Raw genomic sequence first — 13,358 nt, 5'->3', positions numbered from 1 at the left:
AAACTACTTAATTCCATTCGGGCAATATGAGCACAACTGATATTTCAACTTAAATTCTTCGTAAAGTCTCAAGAGAAAAATATTCTTACCGATTGTTTACAAGGTCGCTTATACCACCCGGACAGGGTGCTCATTGGGTAAAATAATGGGGTACAACGGTTTAAGTTCGGTTTCAAAACGAACATTTTTCAAATCTACTAAAAGTTTACTTTCGATATTCAATTTGTATCCATCATGTAAATAGGGCTTGAAACTATCCATTTGATTAAATATCATCCGAATTCTCCACTGTATTTTGGTGCCTCCAAAATCGTGGAAAGGATGGTAAATAGGCAACTGATGAACTTTCTAGAATCCAGGGACCTACATGACCACCGTCAACACGCCTTTCGTCCAGGACACACTACTAGCGCGTACTTCCCCACGCTTACTTCCCCTTGACGACGGTATCTCGGGTGGACACTACGTCGAACTGGCAGCTTTAGACATAGCAAAAGCTTATAATAGAGCTCGGACGCCAGATGTCATCCGACAAATGGCTGATTGGGGCCTTGGCGGGCACCTGGTGCATTTCTTGGCAAACCATACCGAGAGGAGATTGGTGTGTCACAGGGTTCGGTTATCGCGGTCACCCTATTCTTAACCCATTATGTCCTAGCGTATGAAATTTCATACACAAAAACACCCCTTTTTCAGAAACTGTTTACTGTGCAATTTCAAGATCTGACAGATTTGCGATAACACTACTGAACAAATTACTGCTCAAATGCCTATGTGTGTTAAGTTATCTGAATTTTTTGTCATTTTATCTGTATTTTGAACTGTGTAAAGTTGAGAAAAATGGAAGCGGAAAAGTAAGCACCACAATTCTTTAAATTTGGTTTTAAAATAAGTGCCAATTCCTCCATCTTGTGACAAAACGCTACGATTGGTGTTAAAAAAAGTTATATCTATGACAACATCCGACAAAATATGTGAAACAATATAAAATTTGTTGTTTAAATTTGAGTGTATGAAAATTCATACGGTGGGATGATGCGGTATTTTTTTTTCTCCATAGGAAATATCCACTTCCCGGTAATCCCGAGGAGCTGTACAATTTTCTGATCGATTTAGATGAAGATTCTTTCGAAAATCTAGTGTCATCGGAAAATAAAATCGAGTTTGTCATTGTGCCTCCGAAAGGTGGAGGAGATAGTGACGTGGATGACGGAAATAGTGATGTGGAGGAGCGCCCTTCCGACTTTGACGAACGTATGAATGTTGAGTGCAACTTGGAAAGTGATGAAAAGCAAGAATGTCCCCAAAACAGTACCAAGAGCTCGAGCAAGAGGCGGAAGATTAGACACTGGGAAAAGCAGAAATTGTCTTGCGATTCGAATGCAGCTGTTGTTCTCAATGAACATTCACCAAATCTCAGTGATTCGTGCTATAAATATAAATGGTCTCCGGTTGATATGTTCCGCCGCTTGTTTGATATAGATTTCTTGGGATTTATCACTACAGAGACAAATAACTATGCACTGCAAAGAGGAGATGCACGATTCCATGTAACCGAATCGGAAATGTATAAATTTCTGGGAATTTTGCTCGTATCCGGATACGTGAAAGTACCCAGTAAACGGAACTATTGGGAAGCAACAGAAGATACGTACAACATGCTGATTGCCAATGCAATGCCGAGAAATAGATTCGACCTAATCTTGAAATATCTACATTTCAACGACAATATGCGTAACGATGGGTTCGACAAGCTGTACAAAATAAGACCCTTGATAGATCATATGAACAGCAAATTCTTGGAAATGGGCGCTCCATTAGGAACACATTTTTCAATTGATGAAGCAATGGAACCATACTATGGGAGGAACTCTATGAAGCAGTTCGTTCGAGGAAAACCAATTCGTTTCGGTTTCAAATTTTGGTGTCCGTATACTCATGATGGATATCTCATCAAGTTTATCCCATACCAAGGTAAATAATGTTGATCAATCTCCCTTCAGTTTGGAAAAGAGCCTATCATTGTTTATCAATTCTCTTCATCGACTTCTCTTGCTAATAACGCGACACCAAATGCGTTTCCAATTGAGTGAGTTGTTTCAGATGCAAGCTAAAAACACTTTTGCCAATCTATGCCACAAGCATAGCCAGAAACACGTTTATTTTGCCGTGGTTAACCAAAAAAAAAAGTAGATGAAGAGAATCAATCAACAATGCTAGGTTCTTTTCACGTTTGACGCGAGAAATATTCATTATGTTTCATTGGCATACCTTACAGGCAAAACCGATCGCATGCCTCAAGAACCTTTGGGATCGAAAGTTGTGACCGACTTGAGCAAAGGGATCATTGAAGAAGGAGGTTTTGTATATATAGACAACTTTTTTACCAGCTTGACCCTGCTTGAAGATTTTGCAAAAAAGAACATAAACATTGTTGGAACCATCCGCAATAATCGGATTGAAAAGGCACCGTTAGACTCTCTGAAAAAGCAGACAAGAGGATCATGCGATGTTGTGCGTGATAGCGAAGCAAACATCACCATTATTCGCTGGAACGACAATAATGTTGTCAATATGGCTACAAACGTGAAAGATGACACCATTGTCCTGCGTGGAGGTACTTGTAGCAGATACATCCCGACTGAAAAGAAGAGAGGTGCAGTATCTCAACCCCATCTTTGCAAAATGTACAACAAAGGTATGGGTGGAGTTGACCTCTTCGATGCCCAACGAGGACTTTACCGATCTACCATACGTAACAAAAAATGGTATTGGCCTCACTTCCGCTTCATGCTGAATGGTGGTGTCGTTAATCTGTGGCACATCTACAGAAAGACTCACGGAAAAGGACCCTTACTCACTTTCGTTAGAGCTATCTGCGAGGGACTTCTTACTGACATTAATCCAACTAGAGTTGAGCTAATGCAGGTCAAGCCCAGACACTCGAAGTCCTCAGAAAGAAGGTTCGACGGAATTAACCATTTCATCAATACCAATCCCAAAAATACACAGCGAAGGTGTGCATATTGCAACCGATGTACCACGTATATTTGCTTGAAATGTGATATAGGTTTGCATCCCTCAGAGTGCTTCTACCGGTACCACATTCAGTGACACTGAACTGTGAAACAGCAGCAGTAATTTATCATGATCTGCGAAATAAAACGTGTTTTCTTCAATTTTTCAATGATTTCTATGTTTGATACTATATTGACCCAGCGTATGAAATATCATACATCAGATATTTCGATTTTGAAACCTTTCCAAATGGTAATTTTGCGTTTCCCACAACTTTCGAGGCATAATATGATGGATTAGAAAGTTTCACTTCATTTGGTCCAAATTTGTGAACACCTGGGTCATAATGGGTTAATTTGTATGAATGTGGTTTTTGTTAACCTTCATAAATTTACATCTTTGTGTACGCTGACGACATTATCCTCCTGATCACTCACAAGATCATAAAGGCACTACACAAAACGAGTCAGTACGGTTTTACCAAGTTTTTGAATTGCGGAACTGTTCGGTAAAAGTTTAAAAATCTGTGGAAAATTTATTAATGCGAAAATTTGTTCTGAACTTGTACATACTTAGTTCTGTTAACTCCATTTAATGATAGAAAATAAAATTGGTCGATTTCATTGATTCCTTACGGATAACGGTCATTTGAATTTTTACCCCTGCGCTTTGGTCAGAGAGCGTATAGGGCGTCGTTGTGCCAATTTGGTCGTGGCACATTTCGAGTATGAGAGAGTGATTGCAGTTTGCTCAAAAGTGCCTGAGTAAAATGCAAGTATTTTCGATGATTACCCGTAGTTGTTACAGTGAAGATATACACCCATATTCTCGTTTATGTCTGGACGTGTTTGCCATACAGAAACATTTTTATTTGATTTTGTGTGGTGGATGGGTTTCGGGCGTGGACAGGCATATGGGTGATAATATTAAGTTTACGTTAGGATAACGTTGAAACATTGAGAAATGTATCGCTTCAGTTTAAGAAGCACTTCACTTCGCAACCGATGAACCATTCTGACGGCCCACATTGCCGTGCAGGCGCCGTGTGTTGGCAGGGTCCAATATTGGACAGTTTGACGTTTATAAAGTACCATCAGTTAAAACTGTATTTTTGAACTTTATCTCTATACATTCTTAGATGTTGCTTAGTAGCCCTAATAAAATTGTTATGGTTATTTTGCTTAACGACGTGTTCCGGGTATCATCCAAACCATTTGTGGAATAGTTCAATAATTTGGGTTATCATTCGTTTATGGTATTTATTTATTAGGGAGATTATAATGTTGGTGTAAGCTGATTCAAAGAGTAAATGGTATTAACATTGAGCTGTCCATAGTTGGGCGTTGTTGAACTTCTGGTACTTGCACAACATTTCATGTGAATACCAAAGTAACCATATAATCACAAAATAGCTTTAGATGTGGGTTCAGAGTGGTACAATGTCACTGAGATATGGTTAGTTGGGTATTCAGATGAAACTATTACTTTAAAAAACTAATCCTGGTTGTATCTCTTTTTCGTTTTTTCGTTTGCATGTAACACTGTTTGATATTACTAACCGCACCGAGCCTTCATTCCGGGTGGTGAGCGAACCTAAAGAAGAAGAAGAAGACCATAAACCCCTTCTCGGAACGAGTGTTTTGTTAGTGGACCTGGCCTGCGATTCAAGGTTGGACTCTGTGATGATAAGTATCACATAACAGGTAAAGTAGGCAGCATCATCTTTATCGAAATGTAAGTATTATTGACAATAATCATAACTAGATTATATGCAAATTTATATGATAGGTAGGTACCTGGATCAACGTTGTTTAAACATGCGCATTCAATCGTGACGGCATCTAATTCTGCATTTTAAACCTACCCAACCCTTTTCCTTTCTACAATCCCTGAGCCGCTGGTTCACCATAAGTGTACCTCGCAGAACTTTTTTAACCCCCATGGGCAAAGATGCTGTGTTGCTCACTCCTCTCCCCTTCCCTGGTGTATTATGGATGGTGTGAATATTCACATCGGTGACATGGCCCCTGACCCCCTTGTACATCATAAAATGAAAATAAAATGAAAATGATAACGGTCATTTGAATTTTTACCGACTTTTTCAGCAATTCCAAAACCCAGTAAAAAATACTGATTCCTGTAAAAAAAATCTTAGTGTGTACGTAGAAAGATAAGCGCTGCAACAAGCGAAGTTTCCCTGTGGACATCATTGATTGGCTTTCAATTCTCAGCCGAAAATGCACACATTTGCTCTCACCACCATGCCGTCCTTAAAACCCTGTACAACCATGCCTGTCTCCTCGGAGTTCGAATCGACCGACATTGGACCTTTTCTTCACACTTTGACGAAGTCAAGAACGGCTGCAAGGCTCGTCTTAATCTGCTACGATCCATCGCAGGTTGACACCCAGACATTAACCGCTACAGCAATTCTGGAATCACTTCTCCTTTATGGAATTGAAGTTACCTACCTCGTTCGCGAACAACTTACAAATCTAGCCTCTACATACCATCAAGCTATCCGTATCTCATCCGGCCTACTACCATCCACACCTGCAATTGCAGCTTGCGTCGAAAGTGGAGTATGTACTACCATTCAACCTTCTACTTACTTAGCCATCTGCAACCGATCGATTAGCTTCGAGGAGATGACAGTTGGCTCAGATGAAGGAGTTTTCCTCTTTACCGAGGCTAAACAGCCTCTTTGTCTAGCATCCATTGGTTTGGAGCCAGAGATTGCCCTGGCCCTTTATCGACTTGGCGATAAAGAAGAAGTTCAAGGCAGGATCCAACTCTACGGCACTTGTTAGATCCGTCGCGGAACTCCAGAGAACCAGATACTGCAACCACACTATCCGTCACTCCGACGGATCGGTTTCCCGTGAAGGGGTTGGCAGCGGCATCACGGACCCCAAATGTCCGTATTCCATCGACTTCCAGACCAGTACACTATTATAAATTCTACACGCAGAGAAATGGCTTTTTAATTCCAAAAATAGGTCACATTGAATTCAACAAAAATATTGTAGACTCAGGGCCTATGCAGATTTTTTCTTTGATTAAAAAATAAATTTGATTAGATTAAAGAAAACTGCTTGTTGCTTTGGCTTGGAAATCATCTCTTGCTTTTTAAATTTATCCACGTATCGTAAAACAAATATTATCAATCGTACCATAAGTACTCAACAGGGGACTTATGTTCTTCGCAAATTGGTGCATTTAATATTTTGGATTCTCGTAAATCTATTGTTGGTTCCAAAAACATATTATTCACATCGATTCAATTAAAATTATTTAAAGGGCAAACATGTATTAAATTAGAATTTTCCTGATTGATTTCAATAATTTTAATAATTCCAAATCTTCTGCACCGAGCGTTTCTACCTCCAGCTCTTCAATAACTTCTTCCTCTGACGAATCCTGTATGTAATGTAATAAAATGGCGGTCCACACATAAACAAAAAAAGCAGATAATTCCCAAAAGATTTTTTAATCAAAAAGCAAGGCCCTTGTTTCTAATAACAACTTTGTAGAATAAACGCTGCTGTACATTAGAAACAAAGATTTTTTTTTCTTAAAAATTCAATGCATTTGATTCTAAGTAGTTCTATCCCTCAACTCAGACTCTGTAAAGCACTCATGGATCCAAGCTATTCAGCGGTATGCGTCCAGAAACTACATTTGTATGGAATTAAGATTATTCTACCATATAGATGTTTGGTTATAGATATTCCGCGAGGCCGGCATCTGCGATCAAATATGAAACCTGCCAAAATCCCGACCACCGCAATACCATGGACTTTCTCTTATCACCCAACATCTCAAATAAAAGCTTAACAATCAAAACTCCGACGAAAGAAAGCACAATGACAACTTCAGTACTTAACTAGACCCAACCAATCTACCTCACGATTCAGACTGGTATCAGCAGATTAGATTGGTATATCTGTCAGCGAGGCGTCTTAAACATTAATGATTGTAAATATTCGACCTAATTTAAGGTAATATTGATTGTCTAAAATTGTTTATAATATGTACATACATACGATATCAACGGAAATACCCTAAGCTGCAATATGGAGCCAATGTTTCTAATTTGGAAAAAGCGCAGCGAGTAAATTCAATCTTTATATTATGCTATAAAAGTTACCCGCATTATCAAAGATACCAAGTTTTACGGTACGTTTTTCTGCTCAACAAGCGATGTGATGTGGTAGCGTTCCACACGTGCTTTCTATGTGCACTCACACTATCATAACATGCTTTTTTTTATTTATTTGTGCAGGCTCAATCGAATAAACTTTACAGAGCCAAATTATCTTTTGCGTTTGTCTTAAATCTAATGTTAAAGGAATTGAACCGAGTACTCGCGGTCGTCTCGAGATTAGAAGAGATTTACAGTTTTATGGATGGGGAGAGGGAGAAGGAGGTTTGAAGTATCATAACATGCTTTCTATCTTAACTGCAGGGAGAAGATGCCTTCTACCGCTAGGTGTGCTAGTGTTCGCCAAATAATAGTGGAGCCACTTTCTGATCCGGAGTTACACGTCATTTCTGTGATGTCATGTTAACTGGAGTTGATGATGAAAGTAGCACGTCAAACATGCATGTGCGGTTGTGTGAGTCTGTTTGTGCGCACGTGAAATGGGTCTACGTGATTTACACGTATGAAAAAGTGATTGAATATGGCACCATTGAGTTCATTAGAAGATGAGTTTTGGATTTCCTAACACTTTGCTGCATATATTAAAAGTTGTTTTCTATGTTATTTTAATGTAAATGTCGGTTATTCTGATTGCATGTTTATGACTTATTATGCCAGATTTTTCTTTAAATGAAGTATACGTACTACAAAATGTGGCTGATTTCGGCTGATAGTAGAACAACTTTTTAACACGCAGTTCAAATGCAAAGGAAGCCGAAAAAAAAACTGCCAACAATAGTCACACTTAAAGAGACTTAATTGGGTAAAGAGGCAACATATTTATAAATTCAGTATATTTAGTCACACTCACCTGAGTAGTTTGGAGCGTTGTAAAAACGCTTTCAAACAGTTTTGAACAATTCTGTCGATTAGAATGCATAGAGAAGGAAGCAGCAGATGAATGTAAACAAACATACACGTCATATACGTGACACTGAAAAAATGCTGCTTCGGTTGTCGAGAATACGTAAATTCCCCCACATCATTTGGAGACCGCACACATAAATGATGTTACAAGCTGAAATCAATAGCATAACTCTGAAGCAGACAGCGCAAACGGATATTGCTTCTGAGTGGTCCTGATCAAATCTTGGCGGCAACGACATTTTTAATGTTAAATTTTTAATTAAATCTTGACAGAAAATAGAGAAATGCTTGATGTATTCAATCATATTCTTGTTTTCGTTCGAACCGTATTTTTCATACAAAAAAAAAAAAAAACAAGAATATGGGTGATTATTAAAACAAAGTGTATGAAATGTTTCAATATTCTTTGCAGGCAAAAAAATGCTGTCAACGGCATTTAAATTTCACGTAAACATTACGTGAAAATCCTTTCCAACATTAATAAAAATCGTGGAAAGTAAACGTAACCATAATTTTTCAGCATATATCATTTCAAAATCTCGTAAGCATTCCAACTTAAGTAGAAATCACGTATATTTACTTTACTGTTCACGTTGACCACTAAATGGGAATATTTTTTGGCTACATGACGTTAACGTAAAGGATACATGAAAAGTAGTATGGACGATTAAATATTAAAGAGCTGTCCATAGTTGGATGGTGTTGAACTTGGGCGGTGCACTGGTGCACACCATTTTATGTGAGTACCCAAGTAATCATACTGATCAAATCACAAAACAACTTTAAATGCCGGTTCAGAGTGAGACTGCAACTGCGACACGATATGGTTAGTTAGGTATTTAGATGAAACTATTACTTCAAAAAACTAATCCTGGTTGTATTACTTTTTTGTTTGCATGTAACATTATTTGATATTACTAACCATATGATGCACCGAGCGTTCATTCCGGGTGGTGAGCGAACCAAAAGAAGAAGAAGATGACTATACAGTATAAGTGGTACCAAGGTGCTTATATAAGCAGCACCTTGCTTTCAACCAATTGAGTTGATTTTTGGAATGTAGGGGAAATGCATGTAATGTCGGCCTAAGTGTCCCTAATTTGGGCCCATACATAAATTCAGCAATCGACTAAATTTTCAATAGCAACCAAACATATCCATTAGTAACGTCCCAATAACGCGTTCATCTTGATAAAATTGATAAATAGCAGATTTTTGGCGATGGGTCCAATCTTAGATCCATATGCCAACATTAGAGACATTTCCCCTATATGAATAAACTACAAACTTGTCACCCACAAAATATCAGCTCAGTTGGTTGAAATACTGCTGGGAAATAGCGGTGCGTAGACGGCACCACCCACCACGCAAATTTGGGAACCCTGTATTACTTTCTTACAGCATAAGCAAAAAAGCAAGAACGGGAACAAACCTATTCTTTGGTACAAGCAATGTAAATATTTACCTTATTTGACAAAACCCAGATAATCATGACAGCAGTAGGTCTCTTTTCTTCATTCCAATTGTTTTCAATAATCAAACGTCACGATTACCTGGGTTTTGTCAAATAAGGTAAATATTTACATTGCTTGTACCAAAGAATTGTGTTTAGCAAACGAAATTGAAGTAGGACGTTATACCATAGAGGTAACTCTAAGACAAGTAGGTCCCGAAGAAACTAGAGTCGGTGTATAATGAGTCACGCCAAGAGTGAAGCCAAGTCTACCTATTGAACTGTCAAACCGGCTACCTATCGTGCAAAGTAAATAAACATTACGATGCTATGAAAGGTCCACGAAAGGTATTGCAATAAAATATAAAATATATAAATTATATAATCGAAGAAATGAGCATAAACACACAGTGAGCGTTAAATTGTCATGGGATACGCTCGGTAATGATTAGTAATGAGAATTTCTACTATTTTTTGTTAAGATAATTTGACAAAATCACTGATATAATGATTTACTACCGTCGCAATATTTTTTCTCTCGCTAGAAGTCATTTGAAGTTGATGTAGAAGTCCTCTGTTGCCAAGTGAAAAGAAAGGGAATCCTTCGAAAACCGTGATGCGAGTTCAACTGTTTTTCTCTTGGCGTGACTCATTATACACCGACTCTAGAAGAAACGTGCTCAACTTTTTGGCTCACCTCTGGTACTATCTTCGGTCCCAAGCTTGTCGAATCACCCCTCGAAACATAGGTAAAACCAATAACCCCTCATTTTATCTGTCAAACTTTCATAGCGAATCAAAACAAACATTGCGTAGTACTAGAATTTCGACTAGAATAGGGTACGTTAATCGTTTGCTTGGGACCAATAGGCTACTAAAGTGGTGAGCCAATTTAAAATCGTTAGTTTCGTATTGATTGTTGATTATACCATTGACAGACATACAAAACAGTACCGTTGTACTTCATTAATCGAGTACCACAAGAGGTACTAGCTTAAAGAAGTACAACGGTAGCACAACCAACAATCAATACGAAACTAACGATTTTAAATTGGCTCACTACTTGACTAGCCTATTGGTCCCAAGCAAACGATTAACGTACCCCATTCTAGTCGAAATTCTAGCACTACGCAATGTTTGTTTTGATTCGCTATGAAAGTTTGACAGATAAAATGAGGGGTTATTGGTTTTTCCTATGTTTCGAGGGGTGAATCGATTAGCTTGGGACCGAAGAGAGTACCAGAGCTGAGCCAAAAAGTTGAGCACGTTATTTCGGGACCTTCTAGTCTTAGAGTTACCTCTATGGTACAACAGTGTACTTTGTATGTCTGTACAAGGTATTAGATCCTCACTTCCTTTACGTTAGATTCGTCAAGGAGTTCGTTTTGACGTAAAATGTTCGGCCTTGACTAATCAAAATCACACGCATATTTTACTATATTTTTATTACAAAAGAGAACCATTGCGCAGCAATAAACTTAATCCGATTTTTCCGACGTTGGCACGGCCTCAAACAGGACCTGAATGAGATAGGTGAGTTTATCTAAAAGAAAAAAAATCATCAAGTAGTTAAATATTTCGTCTAGAGTGAAACTGTTTCAATACTTACTCATCCATTTGGGCCGAATCTTGTAGTAAACGAAGGGCGTGTAGACTGCAACACCGCTCAAGATGAACCCAACGGCGAAGAAATACTTTGGCGACGGTTCAGCGATGATTGGTACCACTGAAAGAAATATGGACACCCCGAGGGCAAAAATTGGCACGAACAATGGCACTTTGTAAGGTCTGTCTACGTTGGGTTGAGTCTTGCGCAGAGTCAGCAGTGCAATGAAGGCCGATCCGTAGAAGAACCATATGAGGAACGAAGCCAGCTCAATCAGTTCCTCAATATTGCCAACCAGGATGAACAAAAGGGCAAGAATACCCTGCATGGCAACTGCCGGTGTAGGTGTCCCGCGGCGCACATGGATGTAGGAAAGCGGCTCCAACATTTGGCCTTCCTGACTGGCGACGTAGCAGAGGCGAGTGACACCGAATTGGATGCTGAGTGCGCAACCGAAGGTGGACAATGCTACGCCAAGCGGAATGAGGAAGGAAAAGGATCCTAGCACTCGATCGCCGAAATCCAGCCCAACGGCTTCCGATTTGATCATCTCCTCCGGAGATAGCACTGTCATGTAGGCCATGTTCATGAACACATACAGACCGGTGATGATCGGTACGGCTATTATGATGGATCGTGGAATATTACTGCAATAGAAGGGATGTTGTTAAGGTGGATGTGATGTTCTTTACTGGGCGTTACTCACACTTCAGGGCGTTTGATCTCTTCCGTGATGGTAGTAACGCTTGACCAACCATCGTATGCCCATAGACCATTGTAGAAGGCAAGTGCTATGTGTCCTGGACCGAAGTTAGTTCCAGCGAATCCTCTTGATAGATTTTCAGTATTTCCGATTGCCAACTGGTAGATACCACCAAAGATTACAATCAGGCATGCAAACACCTTACAGAATCCGAAAATGTTATTGATCGTAACGTATAACTTGACACTGCTTAGATTAATATATGTGATGACTCCTGTGGAGAGAACGGTTACAGTTCAGGATTATGTCACAACCAAGTTGAAAGGTTCGCTTACCTAAACCTAATATGGCTATCAATTTGATAAGATTATGTAGATCCTCTTCAGGAAGATTTTTCAACCCTAGAAGGTTGCTGAAGGGTAAGATTGAGTATTCGGCAAACGTGAGAATTATCACAGCTATTTCGGCCGGTCGCAACACCACCACGTAAACCCAGGCACAAATGAAGGAAGGCAAAGGACCCCAGAATTTGTTGGTCTTCTTGAAAGCTTCAATTAGGTACGCATATTCGGCACCTGATCGTGGAACAACGGTTCCCAGTTCCGCAAAACACAACGCTCCCATTAGTGAGATAACTCCGCACACAGCCCACACAACTAAGCAGAATCCTACGCTTCCGGAGTACTTGAGAGCAGCTGTCGGTGAGACGAATATTCCGGATCCTATCATAACGCTTATGATGACATTGATGGCGGACATCAAGCCCATCTCGCGCTTTAGTCCGCCACCGGAAGGCGCTGCAACTGCGGTCATCGTAATAGTTTTCGTTGAACTCGTCCGGTATCTTCAATAGTGTGATACAAACGAAGGTGATGATTTAGCAGGCGATACTGCCAGCAAGATGCAGCATGGCTTCACTCGCTGTGTATGATCGCTCGAGCCGTTGAGAACTGAAAGGATGCAAAAGTCGTCATTACGCATTGGAAACAGACGCTCGTTGGGCACGTGGGTACGTCGTAGGAATCATCAGATAACGATGAATGTACATACAACCTTGTTCGGAGCGTACAAAACAGCGATACTGAATGGGAAATGTTGACTATTGGCTGCGAGATTTTATCAGGAAGTTTTTTCACACGTTGATAACCACGGTCGCCTACGGCATTTAGTTCACCTTTGGTGTAGGTAGGACACATCTTAATAATGTTACTAAACAACTGCGCTTTAAATATAGAACAGTGTATGGCTAATAATATACGTTCAGACTATAACTGAATATACTGCCTATTATCGCATATCAGCAGGCATGAAAAATCATATGCATTCATTTCGTGCATTCATTTACATTCATTTGCCCTTAACTTTTTTATCTACTGAATTCCGCAAAATGATGAATGGAGCTTTTGTAGGTTTTGTTATAAGCTACAACTTTTGTTAACAACTCAAATCCGAATCTCTTATGTATGACGAACCAGAGCGAACAGAAGCCACTACTGTTTTTCAATGA

General features: G+C 39.5%; 1 protein-coding gene across 1 annotated transcript in view; it reads right to left on the bottom strand.

Moving 5' to 3' along the window:
* Window positions 1-13,027, bottom strand: part of LOC135702281 (b(0,+)-type amino acid transporter 1-like) — a 76,793-nt gene extending 63,766 nt beyond the window's left edge. The window contains exons 1-4 of the mRNA XM_065223309.1: window positions 12,187-13,027; window positions 11,855-12,125; window positions 11,152-11,795; window positions 11,021-11,085 (exon numbers count right to left, since the gene is read on the bottom strand). Coding sequence (XP_065079381.1) covers window positions 11,021-11,085; window positions 11,152-11,795; window positions 11,855-12,125; window positions 12,187-12,664 — 1,458 coding nt within the window. The 5' untranslated portion in view covers window positions 12,665-13,027. The remainder of the gene's footprint in view (window positions 1-11,020; window positions 11,086-11,151; window positions 11,796-11,854; window positions 12,126-12,186) is intronic.
* Window positions 13,028-13,358: the final 331 nt, after the last annotated feature.

This window comes from Ochlerotatus camptorhynchus, unplaced genomic scaffold (assembly GCF_037179485.1).
Source record: "Ochlerotatus camptorhynchus isolate MF236.1 unplaced genomic scaffold, CSIRO-AGI_Acam_v1.1 ptg000190l, whole genome shotgun sequence".
NCBI lineage: Eukaryota > Metazoa > Arthropoda > Insecta > Diptera > Culicidae > Ochlerotatus > Ochlerotatus camptorhynchus.
The sequence above is the reverse complement of the archived record's forward strand: the minus strand, read 5'-3'. Positions and strand labels throughout refer to the sequence as shown.